The 26,057-nt window shown below is 39.9% G+C and overlaps 1 protein-coding gene across 1 annotated transcript in view; it reads left to right on the top strand.

Annotated features, from left to right (window-relative positions):
• Window positions 1-26,057, top strand: part of cacna1c (calcium channel, voltage-dependent, L type, alpha 1C subunit) — a 1,009,638-nt gene that overhangs the window by 941,417 nt on the left and 42,164 nt on the right. The window contains exons 40-44 of the mRNA XM_060839877.1: window positions 5,523-5,650; window positions 11,989-12,123; window positions 15,017-15,369; window positions 15,961-15,987; window positions 17,503-17,631. Coding sequence (XP_060695860.1) covers window positions 5,523-5,650; window positions 11,989-12,123; window positions 15,017-15,369; window positions 15,961-15,987; window positions 17,503-17,631 — 772 coding nt within the window. The remainder of the gene's footprint in view (window positions 1-5,522; window positions 5,651-11,988; window positions 12,124-15,016; window positions 15,370-15,960; window positions 15,988-17,502; window positions 17,632-26,057) is intronic.

The following is a 26,057-nucleotide window of genomic DNA, read 5'->3' as shown; positions in this document are numbered from 1 at the left end:
CTTATTGGTGAGTCTTCAAAATGTGGCTAACACATTTTTCGTACCAACGGGTGTGACTTTAAGCTGGTCTAGTCCATTCAGTGTTATGAAAGCCAAACTTTTCTTTGCTCTTGCAGTCAAAGGTACCTGTTAGTAACCTCTAAATAAGTCCACCTTAGAAATATAAGTTCCAAGTGTGGAATAGGATATGAATCAGATTTTGTAACTGCATTGACTTTGCGACAGTCCACACATAATCGTTGGGTGCCATCTGGTTTTGGCAGTATTACAATGGGTGAGCTCCATTTATGCAACTAACTTTCCAACATGCGTTCAATCTCTTTTTGAACCTATGCCAACTTTAGAGAGTTAAGACTTAAAGGATTTTGCTTAATTGGAACACCATGTCCTATATCTTCATCAGGCATGACCAAATTAGTACTTCCCAGCTTATTCCCATATATCTCCCCATATAATCATAATAATGCTTACTGGTCATTTTGATTTTCCTCTGGAAGGTAACTGAATAATTTATCCCAATTTTTGAAAACTTCCTCACCGCCCAGTTTGATTTGAGGCATGTCCAATTCAGAATCATCTGAACTTGATTCTTCATCCTGTATTATAATCAGAAACATTCTCCTTTTGCTTTCATTCTTTATCAAAATACTTTTGAGTATATTCACATGACACACTCAGTGAGATTTCTTCCTATCTGGCATTCTTATTAAACCATTTATCTCACTCAATTTCCTCTCGAGATGATAAGGCACACTAAATCTTGCCTTTAAAGGTTTACCTACCACTCGGAGTAACATGAACACTTTATCTCCACTAGCAAAGTTACAAATTTTTGATTTCTTGTTTGCTCCCTGATTCATCACATACTGTGCTACTTTTAAATGCTGTGTCTAGCCAACTCACTTGCTCTATTTAATCTTTCCTAAAATTTGACAAGTAGTCCAAATATGTGGTCTCTGATCTATAACTGACCAATTTCTCCTTAATTAATTTTAGTGGTCCTCTCACCTCATGCACAAAAACTAATTCAAATGTACTGAATTTAGTCAAATCATTGGGTGCAACCCTAATTGCAATCTCTATTCCAATCCTCAGGATAGTCTTAACTATAAGCCTTCTATGTGGTCTTTAATTTTTGATACCACCATTCGAATGCTTTCTGCAATTTTGGATGGTACCCAGTGGATTTGAATGGAATGAAGGGTAGCTAATGTAACCCCACGCTTTTCAACAAAGGAGGGAGGGAGAAAATGTTAGCTTGATATCGGTAGTGGGAAGAATGCTGGAGTCAATCATTAAGGATGAAATAACTGAGCATTTGGAAGGCGGTGACAGAATTGGACCTAGTCAGCATGGATTCAATAATGGGAAATCTTCTGCAATTTTTCGAGGATGTGACCAGTAGAGTGGACATAAATGAATCAGTAAATGTTATGTATCTGGACTTGCAAAAAGTTCTTGACAAAGTTCCATGCAACAGACTAGAATAGAAAATTAAAGCTCATGATATCGGAGGTAATGTATTGACATGGATAGAGAACTGGTTGGCAGACAGGAAGCAAAGAGTTGAAATAAACAGATCCTTTTCAGAGTGGCAGACAGTGACGTGGAGTACCACACAGTTCAGTACTGGGACCTCAGCTGTTCACAAAATACATTAACAGTTTGGATGAAGAAATTGAATGCAATATTTCCAATTTTGCAGATGACACGAAGCTGGGTGGCAGTGTGCACGGTGAGGAGAATGTTAAGAGGCTGCAAGGTGACTTGGACAGGCAGGCTGAGGAAGCAAACACTTGTGAAATGCAGTATAATGTGGATAAATGTGAGGTTATCCATTTTGGTCACAAAAAACAGGAAGACAGATTATTCATAGTGAAAGGATTTGAGTATAAATGCCTTGCTGCAGTTATAGAGGGTCTTGGTGAGGCCATATCTTGAGTATTGTGTGCAGTTATGGTCTCCTAGTCTGAAGAACATTCTTGCTATTGAGGGAGACCAGCGAAGGTTCACCATAATGACTCCAGGGATGGTAAGACTGACATATGAGGAAAGACTGGATTGATCGGGCTTATATTCACTGGATTTTAGAAGAATGAGGGGAATTGCCTAGAAACATATGATATCCTGATGGGACTGGACAGGCTAGATGTGGGAAGAATGACCCTGATTGTTGGGAAAGTCAAGAACTAGGGGTCACAGTCTACGAATAAGGGGTAAGTCATTCAAGACTGAGATGAGGAAGAATTTCTTCACTCGGAGAGTTGTGGACCTGAGGATTTTTCTCCCACAAGAAGCTGTTGTGGCCAGTTTATCAGATATATTCAAGAGGAGCTGGATGTGGCCCTTGCAGCTAAAGGGATCGGGGGTATGTGGAGCGGGCATGAATGGGATACTGAGATTGCATGATCAGCCATGATCATATTCAAAGGTGGTGCAGGCTCAAAGGGCTGAATGGCCTACTATTGCACCTATTTTCTATGTTTCTATATCCTTCTTGTGCGTAAATACAGACACAAAGTACTCATTTGGCATCTCACCCACATCACCTGCCTCAAAGCACAAGTTCACTCCTTTACCCTTGAGTGGTCCTACTTTCTCCCCTATTATTCTCTTGTATGGAATGTCTTGGGATTCTCTTTAACCTTTGTTGCTATGGCCCCTTCTTGCTGTCCTAATTCCCTGCTGGAGTTCTTTCCTTCTTTCTTTATATTACTCATGGGCCCTGTCCAATTTTAGCTTCCTAAACTTTACATGCTTTTTCTCCTTTTCCTAAATTCACCACCTCCTTTGTTATCGAAGCTTCCTTTACCTTTCCATCCTTGTCATTCTTCCTTACTTGAAAATGCCGGTCCTGAACTCTGATCAACGGGTCTTTGAACAACTCCCACGTGTCAAATGTGGACTTACCCAATAAAAGCTCCTCCCAATTAACACTCCCAAGCTCCTGCCTAATATGACGTAATTTGCCATCCCCCAGTTAAGTATCTTCCAGCGAAGGTTCTGTCTTATCCTTATTCATAGTTATCTTAAGACTTAAGGAGTTGTGATCACAGTTTCCAAAGTGCTCTCCCACTGAAAGGTCAGTCACCTGGTCAGGCTCATTAGCCAATACAAGGGCCAGTATGGCCCCTCCTCTAATTGGACTGTCAGCATACAGTTTCAAAAAACCATTGCGGATGCACTTAACAAATGCTGTCCCATCTAAGCCACTCACTCTAAGGGAGTCCCAGTCAATATAGGGGGAAGTTAAAGTCACCGACTGTAACAATCCTGTTGTTACTGCATCTTTCCATAATCTGCCTACATTTTGGTCCTCAAAGTCATGGTGGCTGTTTGGTGGTCTGTAGTATAATCCCTTGCTCTCAGGGAGTCCCAGTCAGTATTGGGGAAGTTAAAGTCATCATTATGACAACCCTGTTGTTATTGCATTTTTCCATACTTTGCCTACATATTTGGTCACCAATGTCTCGATGATTGTTGGGGGTTCTATAGTATAATCCTATCAGAGTCATTATACCTAATTTATTTTTGAGCTTTACACATATAGCCTCAGTGGATGAACCCTCCAGTATGTCCTCTCTGAGTTCAGATATGACAATTTCCTTGATTAATAATGCAACACCTCCACCTCTTTTATCCTTCTCTCTGTCTCATCTAAAAGAACAAAACACTGGAATGTTAAGCATCCAGTCCCGTTCCTCTCTCAACCAAGTCTCTGTAAGGTCACAACATCACAATCCCATGCACTAATCCAGGCTCTAAGCTCATCTGCCTTACCTATAACACTCCTTGCGTTGAAATAAACACACTTCAGCTCATTAGTACCATCGTGTTCATTTGCTTGTCTCTGCCTGTCCTTCCTTTCTGACTTACTGATACTAACATCTATCTTTCTCTCATTTCCTCCACTTGCTGACTTGCTGCTCTGGTTCCCAGTCCCCTACCACTCTTGTTTAAATCATCACAAGTAGCACTAGCAAACACCCCGTGAGGATATTTTAGATACAACCTGTTCCTCTTATACAGGGTCACTCAGACCCCAGAGGATATCCCAATGATCCAATAACCTGAAATCCTTTCCCCTGCACCAGCTCCTTAGCCATGCATTCATTTGTCCTAAGTTTCTATTCCTTGCCTCACTAGCACAGGGCACTGGTAGTAACCCAGAGATTACTCCCCTCAGCCTTTTTCCTAATTCCCTGTACTCACTCCGCAGGACCTCATCCCTGTTTCTGCCTTTGTCATTGGTACCAACATGCACAATGACCTCTGGCTGCTCACCCTCCCCTTTAAGAATTTCATGCAACCCCTGCTCATCTCGCAGTCTTAATTCGCTGCTCTTCAACGAGTTCTCACTATTTCAAGAAGTGAATTTTTGAACTCCTTGAAAATCACTGATTCTTTAAGAGTATCATATGTTTGATCTATTTACAATTCCCTTATCACCTTCAAAATTACTTTGTTCCTTCCAGGTTCCCTCCTTCGATTCCTGAAACATTGTCTGTCGGCTTTAGGTACTAGCTGATATGCATTTAAAACTAGTTCAGAGTTGTGATTGTGTCTTTTGTCCACTACATGACTATGAAATGGAATAAAGAATACAGAAATGAAAACCTTACAAGGATGCTAGAGGAGGGTAATTCGCCATAAGGGGCTATATCTTAAAAGAGCAAAATGGGATCAATTCTTCTACTGTACCTCGCCCAGGAGAAATGCCTGTGGCGAATCAGATTCACCAAAGATCGCTTGACTATACAGTGGGCATTTGAAATCAAGAATTTTATAGCAACATTTTAAACTTATATTAGTTTTGTCGACCTTTCACAAACCATAAGCATATTACAGCCAATGTTTACATTAAATTGGACTATTTGTTACAATCTGTTGCGGATGAAATTCCTCTGTTGTTCCAATAAGCTATCACAATTGTCAGCAATCTACAGTAAATGACACAAACTCCACCAGGACTTGAATGCATCAAGTCTTAGCTCTAGACCAGAATTTCCGAGATCACTCAATCTTCACCAATCCCTACAATGTCACTAATGAAGGGAGTTCCCTTACCTCAGCCATTCAGGAACCCAGCATAATGTAAGAGGCCAATGAATTAAATAAAAAAAAGAGATCCGTACTAATTGAGAGATGGAAGTGGGCCATCCATAGGGCCAGCGAATAAAGTTTCTACCCAGCAGTTATTTTTCTTCGTAAAATTATCTTCATTTGAAAAACTCAAGAGGTTCCACCTGATGTGGATTCAAGAATCTATCAGATATATGTCACTTTCGTACCCTTACCAGACCTTTCATACTCTTCCAAAACATGCACTGGAGGTGATATTAGTCAATTAAATGCCTGTTTGAGTGTTGAGATCTTGTCTTATGAAATTTCATTTGAACTGCTGATAATGTTCCAGATTTGCTGCATTCTGACAGTAAAGGTGTATGAACATACAAAGTGCTGCATATGATTGTTAAATTTAATGTAACTGCATTATAGTGTGTAACAACTTTATATTCCAGATGATGAAGTTACTGTTGGAAAATTCTATGCTACATTCTTAATCCAGGATTACTTCAGAAAATTCAAAAAGCGCAAAGAACAAGGCATTGTTGGGAAAGCAGTGCAGAAAAATGCATTGTCTCTACAGGTATGTTTGGGAAATCTTTTTTGAAAGTCCTATGTATGTTGTAATTTTCCACTTGTGTGCTAATTTAAAGTAAATCACTGATGTAGTACGTACTTTTTAATGTTCATTTTCTTCAGTTACTTGTGAAAAAGCATGGAGAAAAATGATCAATGTTGAAGAATGGAAGTTCTTTGGCTTTGTGCCAGTTTCCATGGAGAGCAGCAAGTTTACTTTTTCTGGTTCAGTACTATACTTTGGTCCCATGGTCATCAAAGACTCAGAGGGGGATTCTGCCAACAAACAAAATAAATCTTGGGCAATTTTGTTGTCTGGGAAGTGCTGTCTGGAAGCTGATTATTGACATTCAAATTAATATCTTACAGTTGGCAAACAGAAAAAACTTGCATTAGTCAAGCTAATTTCAAATGCTCGTAGTTAACAAAACAATACTGTTCTAAACCAGTGTATATTAATATTGCATTTTAAAATTATAATACATGATGATATTTCTTATTTAAAATACATTGCTTGAAAACACTAAATTATCACCTTAACATTTCTTGAAAAAATTATTGTGCCAGTCACTCTCATTGGTTTACTCTCATTAATATTTCATGCCTTTCAACTATTTGATTAAGAAATATAGGTGGAGAAATCTTTGCAGTATGTATTCAGCTATATTAAGAGAAATGGACATTATTTTAGTTTAGTGTCAAAAAAACTCTTGCTTTTCTTTCTACTATGAACCACCTTCATAAACCCTTTTCCCCATCTCCTCCACCCTCACCTCCAATGACCATAAAGCAAAGAGTTATCAATAGAGGGTACAATGATAATGATAGACATTGATATAATCATTATGTCGTGTCACAGATTATGTAGGGAGAACTGGAATGGAGCTGAAAGTCCACCAGATTTTTGACAGAGCATGTGCATCTATAAAGAAAGTACCTTCAACTGAAGAAGCCATTCATCAGACATTAATTAGAGGTTGATCCCATAAACATGATTAAATAATGGCAAATGGCTCATTGACATCTATGTTAGTAAGATTAAGACCATTCTTTTAGCTGCCTTTGCTGTTCCTGTCCCTTCCCCTCACTCACCAAGACAAATCTCTTCTATTTTATCTCCCCTCTCTGGCTTTGAATGTGCACCCTTCTTTAGTTTCACTCTGATCTCTCTTCATATCATCCATGAACTCACTGGTCTATGATATTTACTTTTTGCTCCCTTGATCTGAATAATTTTTTTTAACATTTCTCTGTCCTCCTGTTCTGTTCCCTTTTTTCTTCAGATCTACCATCAACACTTCTCTCCTCAAAGAAAATCATACCCTTGATCACCCTATCCTTACAAACCAAAATATGAGACATAGACATGTAAAGGAGATACATACTTGCTTGAATATGTGAATCAATTTCTTTCAGGAAACTGGGTCCCAGCCAAATACATATACTAGAAGTAACTTTCCAGAGGAACAAGAGTGCTCTTTCTGGCCCAACTTTAAAGAATCACTTCAGCAAGACAACTCCCAGTCTTTAAATGCTCAATTCTCAATTTCCCATGCCATAGACTAGACTCAAGAGGCCAGATCTCAATCTACGATTCCCACTGGCCCCAAGTTCCAATCTTCTACTCCCATCCTAGCCTCCAAGAGTCCTGACCTCTCTTGTATTTCATGCCTGAAACATCTTACCCAAATCTCCTCATCAGATCCTATTCCTTTGCATAATCTACCACTTAGTTGCGAGTCATTATACCATCTGAAGCCTTAGGAGCACACTGCACTCCTCAGCTGTAAAGCCACAACAGCACAATAACAATGACGTCCAAGGCACAATAGAAGGTTGTTTAAGATCTCACCACTTTGTGGCATGCATTCCACAGAATCAGAGAGTTGTTTCAGTGCAACAGAAACCTTAACCCCAATATGTTTGCATCAACTATCCTAATGAGCATTATAACCATTTTCCTGCCTTCACCTGTAACCATGCATATTGTTTATCTTCAAATAATCTTCAAATGCCTTAAATCATTTGATGAAAATCTGCCCTTTGCTTCTGTTGAACTTATTTCCACAGCACTAGGATGTAGTACTTTTCAGACCCTAACTGATCGCTATATGAAAAGACTTTTTTTCTCACAGTTCATCTGTCTCTTTTGCTAATTCCTTTAAATCTATGCTCTTTCATTCTGTCCTTGTTATCTGCCTGAACTTCAAGAAGACCTTTGACAAAGTGCCACACAGGAGGTTACTGAGTAAGCTAAGGCCCCATGGTGTCAGTGGCAAGATGCTAGCATGGATAGAACATTGGCCATCTGGCAGGAAGAGAGAGATGGGATGAAAGGGTCCTTCTCAGGATGGCAGCCGATAACAAGTGGTGTTCCACATGGCTCAGTGTTGGGACCACAACCTTTTACTTTATGCGTTAACAATCTAGATGAAGGAACTAAGGACATTCTGGCTAAGTTTGCAGATGATACAAAGATAGGTAGAGGGATAGGTAGCATTGAGGAGGCTGCAGAAGAATTCAGACAGGCTAGGAGAGTGGGCAAAGAAGTGGCAGATGGAGTACAACGTGAGAAAGTGTGAGGTCATGCACTTTGGTAAGAAGAATAGAGGCATGGACTATTTTCTAAATAGGGAGAAAATTCAGAAGTTTGAAGTGGAAAGTGACTTGGGAGTTCTAGTCCAGGATTCTCTCAAGGTAAACTTGCACATTGAGTCAGTAGTTAGGAAGGCAAATGAAATGATGGCATTTATTTTGAGTGGACATAAATACAGAAGCAGGGTTGTATTCCTGAGGTTGTATAGGGTTCTGGTCACATCACGCTTGGAGTATTGTGCACAGTTTTGGGCCCCATATCTCAGGAACGATGCACTGGCCTTGGAGCATGTTCAGAGGTTCACGGAATGATCCCAGGACTGAAAAGCTTAACATATGAGGAACGTTTGAGGACTCTGGGTCTATACTCAATGGAGTTTCGAAGGATGGCGGGGTGGGGGGGGGGTGGAAATCTAATTGAAATTTACAGAATAGTGAAATGCCTGAACAGAGTGAATGTTGGGAAGATGTTTCCATTCGTAGAAGAGACTAGGACCAGAGGGCAGAGCCTAAGAGTAAAGGTAAGACCTTTTAGAACAGGGATAAGGAAAAACCACTTCAGCCAGAAAGTGGTGAATCTATAGAATTCACTGGCACAGAAGGCTGTGAAGGCCAGGTCATTGACTGTATTTAAGACTGAGACAGGTAAGTTCTTAATTGAGAATGAGAAACTTACCAGCCATGATTTAATGGGCGAGCAGATTCGATGGGCTGAGTGGCCTAAGTTTAGTTCCTATGTCTTATGGTCTACTCTTTTACAAGCCAGGAGTTTCTCTCTATCTACTCTGTCGACACCCCTCACGATTTCAAAATCTTCTATCAAATCTCCTCTTAGCCTTCTCTCCTCCAATCAACCTTCATAACCTAAATTTCTCATCCCTGGAACTCTCTCCAGTGGATTCACATCATTCCTGAACTGTGGTACCAGAATTGTTCACAATACTCTGGCCAAGATCTAACTTGCAGATCTTCCCTGCCCTTGTATTCTATTAATGCCCCTACAAATAAACTAATAATGCCTAGAATACTGTTTGCTTTATTAACTGCTCTCTCCATCTGTCCTGCCACCTTTAATAACTTATGCACATATACTTGCAACCTTAGTGTGGTGTTCTTTATTTTGTACTGTTCCTTCATGCTCTGTTGACCAAACTGTACCACCTGACACTTCTTTGCATTAAACGTCAACTTCTGATCACTTCACGATTTGTCAATGTCCTTTTCTAGTTCTATCTGGCCATTCCCAAAGTTTACAACACTTTCAAGTTTTGTATTGTCCACAATTTTTGAAATTGTCCCCTGCACTGCAAAATCTGGATTATTTTCATATATATACTAGGAAATGCACAGCTCCTAATTCAATAGCTGGAGATCTCCACTTCAAAAATTTATCCAGTGTGAAAAACATCCATTTTGACCATTATTCTCTGATTCTAATCATCAGCCTATTTTGTACCAATGTTGTTATTTTCCCTTATATTCCATGAAATTTTCTCACAAATTTGCTGAGTGACACTGTATCAAATGCTTTTTGAAAGTAAATGACCACTACATCAACAGCAATTTGGTTGAGCACTTTGAAAAAATCTCCAAATTATTTGAACATGATTTTTCCTTACAAAATCAACACTGGATTTCCTTAATTAATTCCCACTTCTTCATGTGACTGTTAATTCTGTCCTGAATTATGGATTTTCCAGAGACTGGACAGTTCTTATTTCCAGTATAAATGGGAGTTGTGCCTGGGGATCGTATAGAATTCCCATTGTAGCTGTCTCTAAAGGAATTGCCAGGGAAATTGAAGATTTATCTACTCTGGACAGACCCCCTCCCACTTTTACCAGCCAGGATCCAACCTCCCTTTAATGTTCCATACCCGAGTCGCATTCATCACCAGGCTACAAACCTCTATCCTTTATCTGCTGTGGATATGATCCCCTTCATCCCCCAGGAGCTGACACCCCTTTATTCCCTGAGACATGACACCCCCTTCACCTGCTCCAGATGTGACCCCTTCACCCCACAGCAACTAAGCCTCTCTTTCTGAGATCTGCTTCTGCTTCCCCCGGGACCTGCCCCACTTCTTCCCCCATTTGGGACCTACTCTGTCTCCACTTCCTTCCATCTCCAGGACCTAAAATTACCCTATCCAACTTCCACTACCAAGAAAACCCAACTACCTGCCACCTGACACCCACCATTCCCCACCAGACCTGATTTCTTCCTCACACTCCAACCTAAACATTGCCTCACCTACCTTGCCCCCCTTTTCACCTGACAACTTTGAAAGTTACCCACCTGGCAACCTTCCCATCTGTTATTCTACTTATCAGGTACCTTGGCACTGTTCCAGCTGGCATCCTACTTACTCAACACCCTATCTCCCTAGCTCTTGGCACCCTAACCTCAAACATACCTATGTAACTATCATTTGATAGTAGCTGTCAAAGTGGCTGGACTTTTGATTTCCAGAATATGGCGACCAATTGCTATGAAATGGGACATACCTTACTTTTCACAAACAGTTCTTCACTCCAAGACAGGATGGTATTTGGCTTAGAGAGGAACTTCCAGATAGTGACATTCCCACATATCTGCTGCCCTTGACCTTCTAAATAGTGGTTGTCGTGAGTTTCAAAAGTGTTGTGTTGGTAAATTTCCACAGTTCACCTTGTAGATACTATACACTGCTATTACTTTGCATCAGTGGTAATGAATGTGCATAGTGCCAATCTGGGTTGCCCTTTCCTGGATAATTCAAAGAGTTTTGAATGTTGGTACAGCTACACTCTTTCTGGCAAATGGAGAGTATTGCATGACAATCCCAAATTGTACCTTATAGTTGCTGAACAGGTCAGGAGGGGAGTTAATGGTTGCTGACGTCTTATCCTCTGACCTGCTGTTGTAGCTACAGGATTTCTGGTTGCTGGTCAAGTCAGTTTCTGGTCAATAGTAACTCCCAGCATGTGGAGGATTCAGTGATGGAAAATGCCATTAAATATCAAAGGCAATGATTAGATTCTCTTGTTGGTGATGGTCATTGCTTGTCATTTGTATTGTGAAAGTATTAACTGAATGAGAACCACACTAAGGTGTGGTTTCCTCTGTACGGTCAACCTCCAAACATAGTGACATTAATGCCTTATCTCTGGGTTTTCTTATAATTAGATCCAACACTGTTTGGAGAAGGATAATATAAGCTGAAGGGCAGCTTCTGCTCACCAAGGTATGATGAAAGGAGGCAGGGAGTTGGCAGTACTATGAGTGTTTGAGATGAAGAGCGTAAGAAAATATTGGACAATGCAGGGCACTTCCAACTTGGAAATCTAAAGGTCCAGAATGGTACACCTGATGGGTTGCACCATTTGTTCCTAAACCATAACTCCATTAATGATGTGCAAGCGCCTTTTCTCATCCCAGGTCCACTTTCTGACAGCTATGACCTGAAGGAAAAGCCACTACTGCTTCCCACTCAGGCCTAATTCAATTTTGCACACGGGTCCCAATTAATGTCATCAGACTTTGATTTGTGTACTTAGAGAAAGTCTGTACAAGTTTCATTGAATGTCTGGCCTCCCATAATTTCCAGACCAGATTGTGATCTGGAGCTATTTTTTAATGCTCTTGTAATTCCCTCCTGACCTGATTTGGCAAGAGGTGAGAATTCAAATTACCCTCAGTCTCTGTAGGACAATATGTAAGTACAAGTTTTCATACCTTTAAAAAATCTTCCTTTTTTTGTTTTTATAGGCAGGTCTGCGTACCTTACATGACATTGGCCCTGAGATTCGTCGTGCAATATCTGGGGACCTGACAGCAGAAGAAGAACTGGAAAAAGCGATGAAAGAGGCTGCTTCAGCTGCCTCAGAAGATGACATTTTCAGGGTAGGTTTTACATAAGATAATTATTAAAGACTGTAGAGTGATTTAAATTTTTCCCTCAAATCCTGTTCTGGTAAATACCATTATGTTCAATATTTTGTACAGTTGCAGCAGAGAGTCAGAAAAAATAGTAAAGAAAAAAGACCAATTGGCCCTTTAAGCCTGCTGCACCATTCAATATCATCGTGGCTAATCATCCAATTCAATACACTGTCTCCACTTTCTCCCCATACCCTTCGATCCCTTTAGCCCTAAGAACTATATTTAACTCCTATATAGCACGCAGTATTTAGGCCTCAATCATTTTCTGTGACAGAGAATTCCGTAGGCTCACCATTCTCTGGGTGAAGGAATCTTTCGTCATCTTAATTTTATTAGGCCTACCCGATATCCTTAAACAGTAAGGTATAGTTGTGAACTCCTCTGTCATCAGAAACATACTTCCGTGTTTACCCTATCTAGTCCTCTTAGACTTTTATAGGTTTCAGTAAGATCCCACCTTATTCTGCTAAACTCCAGTGAATATAGTCCCTCCCAATCCAGTTTCCAGTCTCTCTTTTTACATCAATATTGCCACCCAGGAATCAATCTGGTAAACTTTGCTGAACTCCCTCCATAGCCAGAAAATCCTTCCTCAGATAAAGAGACCAAAGCTACATATAATACTTCATGTGTGGTCTTGCCAAGACACTGAAAAATTGCAGCAAGACATCCCTGTTTCTATACACAAATCCTCTTGCTAGGAATCCCAAAGTACCATTTGCCTCCTTTACCATTTGCTGCGCTTGCATGCTTTCTTTTAGTGACTGGCATACAAGGACAACCAGGTTTGTTTCACCTCCCTCTTTCCCAATCTATTACCATTCAGATAATAATCTGCCTTCCTGCTTTTGCTACCAAAGTAGATAATCTCACATTTATCCACATTATATTGCATCTGTCGTTCATTTGCCTACTCATTCAATTTGGCCAAATTACACTGAAGTATTTGCATCCTGCTCACAGTTCACCATCCCACACAACTTTGTAATGTCTGCAAACTTGGAGATATTACATTTACTTTCCTCATCTAAATCATTAAAAAAGGTTGTGAATAGCTGGTGTCCATTTCTGATCCTTAAGGGATCTCGATAGTTACTCTGCCACACAGAAAAAGACCTATTTATTCCTATTCTTTGTTTCCCACTGCCAACCATTTCACTGTCCATGTCAGTACACTAATCCCAGTCCCGTGCGTTGTAATTTTACATGCTAATCTTTTATGTGGGATGTTATGGAAAGCCTTCTGGAAGTCCCAAGTAAACTATATCCACTGGCTCCCTCAAATCAACTGTACTAAGTACATCCTTGAAAAATTCCAGTAGATTTCTCAAATGCAATTTCTATTTTGTAAATACATAGTGATTCTATCTGATCCTGTCACTGTATTCCAAGTGCTCTGCCATTAAATCTTTTATAATGAAATCTAGCATTTTTCCCACTATCAATATCAGGCTAACTGGTCCATAATTCCTTTTTCACTCTAATTTTTATTTTTCATGTTTTTCTTACACTAATATTTGATATTATAAAATTGTTTTCATAACATTGAGTATGTTTTTCAGTAAGAGGAAGCATAGCACCCCACAATAAAAATAGTAAGTGGAAAGTGCAGCCCCCATTATGTTACTTCAACTAAGTAACTACTTCAAATATACCCTCTCCCTGTTTTCCTCTCTCTTCTTGCTGAACATTTTATACCCAACAAAGTTTTATATCGAGTCCTGTTTTTTCTGTAGCCTTGACCCAAATAACAGGCAAACAGAATAACAACCTGGAACCACATTGTGGCTGCAGAAATTACTGTCTTATTAATGTCTAATTAATGAAACCTCAATCACTATTGGTTCTCTTGATCGTCCTCCTTCAGCCCACCCCCGCAAAGAGCTGATTATTCCACAAATTTGTAGACTCAACTCTGGACAAACTCCCAGAAGAACCATCAACTTAATTGGTAGAACTAAATACTGGTTAGAGACTGGAATGCAGTGGCAATTCTATGCACCATCTGGCTGGTCCTCATTGTCTCTCTGCAGTTACCAATAAACTGCTAAGTTGAAGGATGAAATGCACTACCTACATAGCTTTTAACCTGACCCTGAGACCCTGAGCTCCTCCAGCTGACAAGATGTCCTGCGTGTGTTTTTTCAGGACATAAGAAAAGTCCTGGGTTTCCCATATAGTTCAAGATGAAGCACTGGACCAGACTGAAATGTCCTTCTGTGTATATTCTTACATAGCTATTTAAAACTTACAGGAAATGAACATTACTTGCAGAAATAAGTAATACTGATAAAAAGAAAATGCCTGTAACTAATTAAAAAAACTGTCCAAACTAGGATGTATAATTCTAAATAACCTAGAATTTTGCAACACTTAACTATTGTATGTCTGGATTGAAGCACTTTTGTGGAAGGAACAGACCTTGTGGAATGAATAAGGTGTTCTAAATTTTTTTTGCATTTCTTCTAATTGAGCGTCTTGCTATTATTTGCCCTGTTCCATGGTTGTTGGTATGGGAGAGAATCTGCTTTCAGACCAATTTGAGAATTGCCTTATAATTGGCTGCTTGGGATGTGTAGGATTACTCAGTTTACTCATCCTCTATACTCGATGGACTTGACTAAACTCTGCTATGGATCTACTTTAGACTATAGCAAATGTTGAGACTTTATATTACGGGGAGTGAGAAATGCAAATTAAAATCTTTTCACTCAATGGCACATCTCTTCCCTCCAACTTGGACAGCTCATTTAACAGTTTTATGGTGAAAGATATGGATTAATTGTTAGAGGATGCATGTGTTCAATATAATATTGTAAGGTTGAATATGACTGAGAATGATTTCTTCCAACAGAGGGCTGGTGGTTTATTTGGGAACCATGTTGGCTATTATCCAAGTGATTGTAGAGGCTCCTTTCCACAAACGTTCACCACACAGCGTCCTTTGCACCTCAATAAATCAGGGACTTCTCAAGTTGAAGTAGAATCACCATCACATGAGAAACTGGTTGATTCAACCTTCACTCCAAGCAGCTATTCATCATCTGGGTCAAATGCCAATATCAACAATGCCAATAATACTGCAATATCCAGATTCCCAATTCCAGTCAACTACCAAAGCACTGTCAGCACAGTGGATGGTCATAGCAATTCACTGACTTCAGCACTTATATTGCAAGGCACAACATGGAGGATCAATCCCAAAAGGTAATGTTGGAATATTGCAAGATATTTCTCTACCATTCATTGCCATTTCAATTTAAAGTATGTTATTATGTAAACATCTTTCAGATGATGGAAAAAAGGTTTTCTTAGTTTATCTTTAACCCATTTAAATAAGCAATGTGTGTGTGTATAGTGACTGCCGAACTAGAATAAACAAAGTGTGCAGTCTATGCATTTGCTTATGATGTGAGCTCTACAAATACAAGCAGTATGAGTATTGCATAACGCCAAAATAAAAGACACTAAATGCACTAAATAATTATGCTGAGTCAAAATTTAAGAGTTTCAATAAATAGCACTATAGATCCATAGCGTTGCTAAATTTCTAAGGTGTGTGTGAGAGTGTCTCCCTCAAAACACTTACTCAGGTTAAAAACCAGCAAGTGGAGTCTTCTAACATGGAAATGTTTTTTGCACCACAGCTACCACATGGTTCTGGCTGACCAGGAAACAGATCCTGCTCTTGCCTCTTCCTGTACTTAGTAATAATTTTCCAAGAGCTGTTAAATGTACTTAAGAAGATATCAAATTGATTTTTTTTTCTCTCTGTTTTCATGCTTTCTTGTGAAACAGGACTCGGTATTATGAAACACTGGTACGGTATGTACCCTTCTGAGTATTCTTTCACTTTAACAATAGCAGCTTTAACCTTTATAATGTTCTTTTTATCCCAATTAAATAATAAATGCACTTATTATTTAGAATCAATTTATTTTAGAATTTCTTATGATTCTTCTCATTTGGTACAACACGAATGAGAACAGAAAGGTCATTTAGGTCATCAGTGCAGAAGTCAGAGCATATTGGTAACATCATATAATGCTGACTACTAACTATCTGACTTCATTATTTCAAAATGTAACTATGAAGAAAGTTTTTTGTAATTTTATTGTTCAACAATTTGTTTACATTGACTTGAAGTCATAATTTTAGAATAATTCCTTTATAATCAGGATTTTTTTTGTTTAGCCCTTTAGTTAAATGTTGTTCAGATTAATCTAGTACAGTACTAGTTTCTTCTTTTGAATATTTCGCAAACTATCAGCACTAATTTTAACAACTTGGAAATATGAAACAAAAGCAGAAAATGCTGTTAAGTACTTATAACGTGTTCTTAAGATGGAGTCTAATCAACCTGTTTTTTCTCTCTTCTATATTTCCAACCTTATCTGTTTTTATCTTTACAAAAAGAGTCCTAGAGATGTACAGCATGGAGACAGACCCCTTGGTCCAATTCGTCCATGCCAACCACACATCCTAAATTAATCTAGTCCCACTTGCCAGCACTTGGCCCATATCCCTCTAAACCCTCTATTCATATACCCATCCAGATGCCTTTTAAATATTGTAATTATACCAGCCTCCACTGGTATACCACATACTCTGGCAGGTCATTCCAAACATGCACCACCCTCTGTGTGAAAAAATTGCCCCTAAGTCTCTTTTAAATCTTTTCCCTCTCACCTTAAACCTATGCCCTCTAGTTCTGGACTCTCCCACACCAGGGAAAAGGCCTTGTCTGTTTATCCTATCCATGCCCCTCATGATTTTATAAACCTCTGTAAGGTTATCCTTCAGCCTCTGATACTTTAGGGAAATCAGCCCCAGCCTATTCAGCTTCTCCCTATAGCTCAAACCCTCCAACACTGGCAACATCCTTACAAATCTTTTCTGAATGCTTTCAAGTTTCACAACATCCTTCCGATAGGAGAGAGACCAGAATTGCACACAATATTGCAAAAGTGGCCTAACCAATGTCCTGTAAAGCTGCAATACAACCTTCAACTCCTATACTCAATGCTCTGGCCAATAAAGAAAAGCATACTAAATGCCTTCTTCAATATCCTATCTACCTGTGGCTCCACTTCCAAGGAACAATGAATCTGCATTCCAAGGTCTTTTTATTCAGCAACATTCCCCAGGACCTTACCATTAAGTGTGTAAGTCCTGCACTGATTTGTCTTTTTATGGGCAACAATTTTGCATCGTTAAGGATCAATATAATAGTCAACCATTGCATGATATTCAGTCACTTACCAAGGATGTACATATGATGGTTTTGTTTCTCTGCTTTACATCAGGTATAATGACCCTGTTACACGCTTGTATTTTTAGTTCAGACTCTGAAGATAGCAGTTTGCCAATTATTCAGCGAGAGGAAGCATATCCTGATGAAATTTATGATGAGAACTTCAATGAAGATCCCAATTGCCGTAGTGAGGACAGCATACTTTCTTCACAGCTGTGAGTACTTCTTTCTAATTTGAGGCAGTATCAAAGAAAGACAAACATGCTACAAAGCCAAATATTTGGGAACATTTTCAAAACTGGCGAAGGTTGACGAAAAAACAATGAAGAGAGAAAAGGTAGAATGAGAGTAAGTTTGCAAGAAATATACAAGCAGACAGCAATAGCCTCTTGCAAAAATGTCAAACGTAAGAAGAGTAACTAAAATAAATTTGGTCCCTTGGAAGTTGGGACTGGAGGATAAACATTGGGAAACAAGGGAGAGACCTTGACAAGTACTTTGTATTTGTTTTTACTGAAGAAAATGCAAAAATTACTTCAAGTATAGCAAAACATCAAGGGTCAATAAGAAGGGAGGGATTTAAAGACAATTACTATCACTTTTAAAATATAAGGAAGACCAACATGACGAAAGGCTGAAAAGTGCCCAAGGCCCTATAATTTAGGGTCTTAAGTGGGTCTTTGTCTGCAGAGAAAATAGGTACATTGTTTATAATATTCCAAAATTCCCTGGATTAATAGATTAGAAACTACAAGAATTACACTTCTATTAAAGAGAGATACAGAAAGCAAGAGGTATAGAACAGTTAAACTCACAGCTTTCTTTAGGAAAATGCCAGAAGCCATTAAGGAAATTCTTGTTGAAAATATCGAAAATTGTAATATAATCAAACAGAGTCACAATGGTTTCAAAACAGAGAAATCTTGTTTGACAAATTCATTAAGATTCTTTAGGAGAGAATAAGCTGGGGGGATAAAGGCAAACTAGTGTATTTGGATTTCCAAAAGGCATTTGATTAGATGCTGCATAAAAGGTTATTATGTAAGACAAGAGCTCAAAGGTTTGGACATAACATGTAAGCACAGGTAAAGAATTGGTAAATCAAACAAAAATCAGTCTGTATGAATGGTCATTTTAAGTTGAAAAGTCAACTATAGATAGTTCTGGAATAACACCCATTTTGGCAGCGCAATTTGGCTATAACATCGCTGAAGAATTAGGGAACGGTATTTTTGAGAACACTTAACCTCTTTTCACAATAGTGTGATTCCAGTGGGGATAAGTTCGCATGCTTCGTTCTGTGCATGCGCCAAAGTCTCCGTGCCATTCTGTGCATGCGCCGATATCCACGCCAAAGTTTCTGTGCCATTCTGTGCATGCGCCGATATCCACATCAAAGTTTCTGTGCATGCGCCAATATCCACGCCAAAGTTTCCGTGCATGCACCGATATTGACACCGAAGTCTCCACGCCATTCTGTGCATGTGCAGTGTCAATGTTAGCCTGTGTGTCATACTGTGCATGCACCAATGTCACGTGCCAACAGAGCAACTTTCTGTGAGATGTACTGTACTGAAGGCAGCTTTCTTACATTTTTAAATGTACTGTGTTAAATTTACTTTTGTTTGGTTACTAAATATGATTTCAACCTTCATTCAGGCTGTGCTATACTTTGTGTTTGACTTTTGGGTGACTATTGAGTGATCGTGAGTAATATTGTGGCCCTGGTATTTATATTAAGCAATTTTCTATTAAGCAAGTTTTCACGAGAACATAACTATGGTGTTGCAGGAAACTACCTATAGTGAGATGCCACTGTGATCAGGTGTAAAGTCTCATAGAAACACAGAACCTAGGCCATTTGTCCCTTTCAGCCTGTTCCACCATTCAATGTGATCATCACTGATGCTCTATCTCAAAGATGTATGCCCACTTCTCCTCGTGCCCCTTGATTCTTTTGAAATCAATGTCTTTCTTTAATATAATTCAGTGACTTAGCCTCCACAGACTTCCATTGTAGAGAATGACACAGATAGTGAAGAAGATTTTCCTCATCTCAATCTTAAAGTGCTAAATATTCTGACATGGTATCCACTACTTCTAGATTCCATAACCATGGGAACAGCCTTTCTGCATCTAGTCCGCCTAGCTGTTTTAGGAGTTTTATATCTTTCAATCAAATCCACTCTCATCCTTCCAAATTGTAATGAATACAGGGCAGGTTGAACCAATCTATTCTCATAGGACAGTCGAGTCATCCCCTGTGTCAGTCCAATGAACATCTGCTACACTTTCTCTATGGCAAGTATATCTTTTGTTAGGTAGAGAGACCAACACTCCGATATGGTCTCACCAACGTCCTGTATAACTGCAGTAAGGCATCCCTACTCCTAAACTCAAATCTTCTTTCAATGAAGGCCAATATGACAAGGATGCAGAGATCCTTCTATATGATCTGGACAAGTCGGGTGAGTGAGCATATCAATGGCAGCTGCTGTATAATTTGGAGAAATTTGAGATTATTCACTTTGGAAGCAAAAACAAGAAGGCAGATTACTATCTCAGTGGCTGTAAGTTGGGAGAGATGAGTATGCAGCAAGACCTGGGTATCCTTGTGCACCAGTCGCTGAAGGTAAGCATTCAGGTGCAGCAGGCAGTAAAGAAGGCAAACGGCATGTTGGCCTTCATTGCGAGAGGTTTCAAGTACAGGAGCAAAGATGTGTTGTTGCTGTTATACAGGGCCTTGGGGAAGCCACACCTAGAATACTGTGTGCAGTTTTGGTCTCCTTTTCTGAGGTAGGATGCTCTTGTTCTCAAGAGAGTGCAGTGAAGGTTTATGAAGCTGATTCTAGGGATATCAGGACCAACATATGAGGAGAGATTGACTAGAGTCATAGAGATGTACAGCATGGAAACAGACCCTGCGATCCAACCTGTCCATGCCGACCAGATATTCCAACCTAATCTAGTCCCACCTGCCAGCACCCAGCCCATATCCCTCCAAACCCTTCCTATTCATATACCCATCCAAATGCCTCTTAAATGTTGCAATTGTACCAGCCTTCACCACTTCCTGTGGCAGCTCCTTCCATACCCGTACCACCCTCTGTGTGAAAAAGTTGCCCCTTAGGTCTCTTTTATGTCTTTCCCCCTTGCCCTAAACCTATGCCCTCTAGCCCTGGACTCCCCGACCCCAGGGAAAAGACTTTGCCTATTTACCCTATCCATGCCCCTCACAATTTTGTAAACCTCTATAAGGTCACCCTTCAGCCTCTGATGCTCCAGGGAAAACAGCCCCAGCCTGTTCAGCCTCTCCCTATAGCTCAAATCCTCCAAACCTGGCAACATCCTTGTAAATCTTTTCTGAACCCTTTCAAGTTTCACAACATCTTTCCGATAGGAAGGAGACCAGAATTGCACGCAATATTCCAACAGTGGCCTAACCAATGTCCTGTACAGCCGCAACATGATCTCCCAACGCCTGAACTGAGTACTCTGACCAATAAAGGAAAGCATACCAAACGCCTTCTTCACTATCCTATCTACCTGCGACTCCACTTTCAAGGAGCTATGAACCTGTACTCCAAGGTCTCTTTGTTCAGCAACACTGCCTAGGACCTTACCATTAAGTGTATAAGTCCTGCTAAGATTTGCTTTCCCAAAATGCAGCACCTCACTTTACCTGAATTAAACTCCATCTGCCATTTCTTAGCCCATTGGCCCATCTGGTCCAGATCCTGTTGTAATCTGAGGTAACCTTCTTCGCTGTCCTCTGCACCTCCAATTTTGGTGTCATCTGCAAACTTACTAACTGTACCTCTTACACTCACATCCAAATCATTTATGTAAATGGCTAGATTAGGATTGTTTATGCTGGAGTTCAGAAAAATGAGGGGGATCTCATAGAGACTTATAAAAGTCTGGCAGGACTAGATAGGGTAAATGCAGGGAGGATGTTCCTGATGGTGGGTGTGTTCAGAACCAGGGATCACAGTCTGAGAATTCAGGCTAGACCATTTAGGACAGAGGTGAGGAGACATTTCTTCAACAAAAGAGTAGTGAACCTGTAGAATTCATTACCGAAGGAAGTAGTTGATACCAAACCATTGAATGTATTCAAGAGGCAAATGGGATCAAAGGTTATGGGGAGAAAGCAGGATTATGCTATTGAGTTGGATGATCAGTCCATGATAATGATGAATGGTGGAGCAGGCTCGAAGGGCTGAATGGCCTCCTCCTGATCCTATCTTTTATATTTCTATGTAATATGCAATTTTCCATTTTAATTGCTTGTTGCATGAGCCTACTTTCATTGGCTGGTGAACATCCAAATTCCTTCGTACATCAGCTTTTCCCAATGTATCCCCATTTAGAAAGTGTCCTTCCTTTCTGTTTTTTTCACACCAACGTGCATAACTTAATATTTTGCCATGTTATACTGCACATGCCAAGTATTTGCTCACTCACTCAACTTGACTAAATCTCTGACACCTCTTGGAATTTTCCTCACAACTCTAACTCATGTTTAGCATATAAATCTATCTCAATCTGTCTCAACCTGACTAGTAAATATTGTTTCAACAGCAGCATGAGCAAGCAGTTATTGAAGATTGCAGACAACTGGAGTTCTGTATTCAGATGGAGCTGGCAAAAGAAGTGGATTAGTCTGTGGATGAATGACCAGTTATCAGTGACAGAGGCCTTTTGCTTGCCAACAACCATGTGATTTATTCTCATATAATTTAATAGCTTGTGCTGTGAACAGAGAAGTGATCATATCTCTACCAGCTCAGAAGCTGTCTCGCTGTTCATTGCGGTCAAACCCCAAGTTAGACCTGAAGAAAACCAGTTTATATTTTCTTTAGCAATTATAGAGTCAGAGAGTAAAAAAACATAGAAATGAACTCTTCAGTCCAACTAGTCTCTCATGTTCCCAACCTAAACTAGTCCCACCTGCCTTCTCCTGGCCCATATCCCTCCAAACCTTTCCAATTCATTAACTTAGCCAAATGTTTTTTAAATGCTGTAACTGTACCTGCAATCGCCACTTCCTCTGATAGTTCATTCTACACACTAACCACTCTGTGTAAAAGGAAAGTCGCCCCTCGTGTCCTTTTTAAACTGTTCTCTTCTTACCTTAAAAATATGCCCCCTGATTTTGAACTTCCCCACCTTAGGGAAAAGACCTTTACTATACACCCAATCTGTGTCCCTCATGATTTTATAAACATCTCTAAGGTTACCCCTCAACCTCCTACACTCCAGTGACAGAAGTCCCAGCCTATCCAAACTATTTTTGTAACTCAAACCTTCTATTCCCAGCAACATCCTGATAGATCTTTTCTGAAGCTCTCCAGTTTAATAATATTCTCCCTATAACAAGGCAATCAGAACTGCTCCAGAAGCGGCCTCACCAATGTCCTGTACAACCTCAACATGGTATTCCAACTCCTGTATTCAAAGGTGTGAGTAATAAAGGCAAGCGTACTAAACACCTTCTTAACCACCGTGTGTATCTGTGATGCAGACTTTAAAGAATTATGGAGCTGAACCCCTAGGTCTCTTTGTTCTACAATATTTAAAAGGGCAAAAATGAGGACTGCAGATGCTGGAGATCAGAGTCAAGATTAGAATGGTACTGGAAAGGCACAGCAGGTCAAGCAGCATCTGAGGAGCAGGAAAATCAAAATTTCGGGCAAAAGCCCTTCATCAGGAATGAAGGGCTTTTGCCCGAAACATCAATTTTCCTGCTCCTCGATTGCTGCCTGACCTTCTCTGCTTTTCCAGCACAACTCTAATCTTAACACTTACAAGAGGCCCTACTATTAATTGTGCAAGTCCTATCCTTGTTTGTTTTACCAAAATGCAATATCTCACTCTTATCTAAATTAAACTTCATCTGCCACTCCCCAACCCATTGACCCAATTGTTCAATATCTGATTGCAATCTTAGATAACCTCATTCACTGTCCACTATACAACAGGTGTCATGCAAACGTACTAACCATGCCTCTTATGTTCTCATCCAAATAATTTCTATAAATGACACACAAAAGTGGACCCAGTACCAAACCCTTTGGAACATCACTGGGCACAGGCCTCCAGTCTGTAAAAACAAACCTCCATCACTACTCTCTACCTCTTACCATAAAGGCAAAGGTGAGGACTGCAGATGCTGGAAACCAGGGTTTAGATCAGAGTGGTGCTGGAAAAGCACAGCAGGTCAGGCAGCATCCGAGGAGCAGGAAAATCGATGTTTCGGGTAAAAGCCCTTCATCAGGCCCTAATGAAGGGCTTTTGCCTGAAACTACGATTTTCCTGCTCCTCGGATGCTGCTTGTGTGCTGTGCTTTTCCAGCACCACTCTGATCTAACCTCCTACCATAAAATCAATTTGATATCCAATTGGCAAGCTCACCCTGAATCCCATGTGATCTCACTTTACCAATTTGTCTACCATGTGGAACCTTTTCAAATGTTTTACTGAAGTCCATGTAAACAATATCTACCACTCAACCCTCATTAATCTTCTTGGTTGCTTACTCAAAAAACTTAATCAAGTTTGTGAGACACAGTTCCCTCGCACAAAACCATGCTGACTGTCTGTAATAATTCCTATCCTCTCCAAATGGATGGTCATAATTCTATTCATTTTAAACTAGTTTTGGAGTAGACTAAGTTTTTACCTACCCTCTCCAAATGGATGTCAATCCTATCCTTCAGAATCACTGAAAACGACTTACCCACCACTGATGTCAAACTCACAGATCTATAGTCCCCAGGGTTCTTGTTACATCCTTTTTTAAATAAGCCACCTTCCAGTCCTCTGGCAACTCACCAATGGTTATAGATCTTACAAGTATTTCTGCTAGGGGCCCTGCAAATTCCTGCCTAATGTCTCACAATGTCCTGGGATATATGATCAGGTCCCAGACATTTATCCACCTTTATGTTTTCTAAGACCTCCAGCACTTTCTCTTCTGTAATGTGAACTGTTTTTAAAACATCAATATTTATTTCCCTGCATTCTCTAGCCTCCATTTCTTTCTCCACACTAAATACTGAGGCAAAATATTCAGTTAATGCCTCCCCACCTCCCGAGGTTCAACACAAGGGTGACCTCGTTGATCTTTAAGGGGCCCTACTCTCTCTCTAGTTGCTCTTTGCTCTTAAAACTTGCAGAATCTCTTTGGATTATCCTTAGCCATATCTGCCAAGGCTTCTTCACATTCCTCTTTGCTTCGCCAAGTTCCCTCTTAAGAATGCCTGTAACTCTTTAAAATCTTCCAGAGATTCATTTGATGTCCAGTTGTCTATATCTAATATATAATTCTTTTTTATTCTTGACTAAAACCTCAATATCTTTATTTATCCATTGTTCCCTCCTCTTAACACCTTTCATTCCACCAGGAACATAATGCCTTTGAACTCTGATTATCACACTTTTGAAAACTTCTCATTTGTCACTCATCCCTTTACCTGCAGACAGTCTACTCCATAACTATTTTAAAATGAATAGAATTATGATCATTGCTCCCAAAATGTTCTTTTACGAACACTTCAGTTACTTGGATTGCCTTTATTCCCAAGAGACGGTCAAGTTTTGCTCCTTGACCTGCCAATCCTTTCCTTCCCTCAGCCAAGTTCCTGTAATATTTATGACATCCCAATCCCATGTTCCCATAAATGCCCTGAGTTCATCACACTCACTTGTAAGATCCCTTGTATTGAAATAACTGCAATTTACTCCTTCAGAGTTACCTCATTCTCTGATTTGCTCTTTACAGTGTTTTTTAATTAACTTGCTGTTTTCCGATTGAGAACCATCCTCATCTGTCTTTCCATTTTCAATGCTACTTAGGAGCACATATACATACACACATACAATGACACTTGCACTCTCTCTCTCTGTCTCTCTCACACTCTATAAGACATCACAGACTCCTGAAATAGAACTAGAAAATCTCCCCACCAGGATTTTGGCCCATTTCCAATTCAGGTGAAACCCATCCCTTTTGAGCAGGTCTTTTCTACACCAGGGGGGATTCCAGTGAATCTGAAGCCCTGCACATTGCACCACCTCTTCAGCCATTTACTAATCTGCCCTATCCATTTATCCCTTCCTTTAGTAGAACTTGGCAATGGGAATAAACCAGAGATTGCCACTTTTGAAGTTTGGTTTTTTAAACCTTCTACCTAACCTCTTAAGAAAACGATGATAAGGAATGCTTTTACTCAGAAAATTGTTGGTTTTTAGAATTTTCAAACTCCAAGAGATACTCAACTTTGGTATTTTGTGTATTTTTAAAAGTCTTTAACATTTGTGGCAAATGAGGCATGTTGAAGTGGCAGGAAACTGAAAGCTTGAGTCATATTTGCCTTTGTTTTGCCAACACCGGCACTGGACCCATCAATGTCGGAGTCATCATTCTTCAAGGACCATCTTCAGTCACTGTGTCCATCTCACAGATGCCACTGTCGATGCAGATCTCCATCTGCAAACACCTTGTCATCTGCGCCAACCCCACTAACACCAGAGTCACCACTCTTCAAGCACCATTGTTTTGCTACTGGGCCCAGCTCGCTGATGCTGCCGATGTCGCCAGGTCCACACACGCTCCTCTGCTAATGAAGTTTAAGAA

The sequence above is a fragment of the Hemiscyllium ocellatum genome, chromosome 19, assembly GCF_020745735.1.
Source record: "Hemiscyllium ocellatum isolate sHemOce1 chromosome 19, sHemOce1.pat.X.cur, whole genome shotgun sequence".
NCBI classification, from domain to species: Eukaryota; Metazoa; Chordata; class Chondrichthyes; order Orectolobiformes; family Hemiscylliidae; genus Hemiscyllium; species Hemiscyllium ocellatum.
This window is presented reverse-complemented; position numbering and strand designations above follow the sequence as displayed.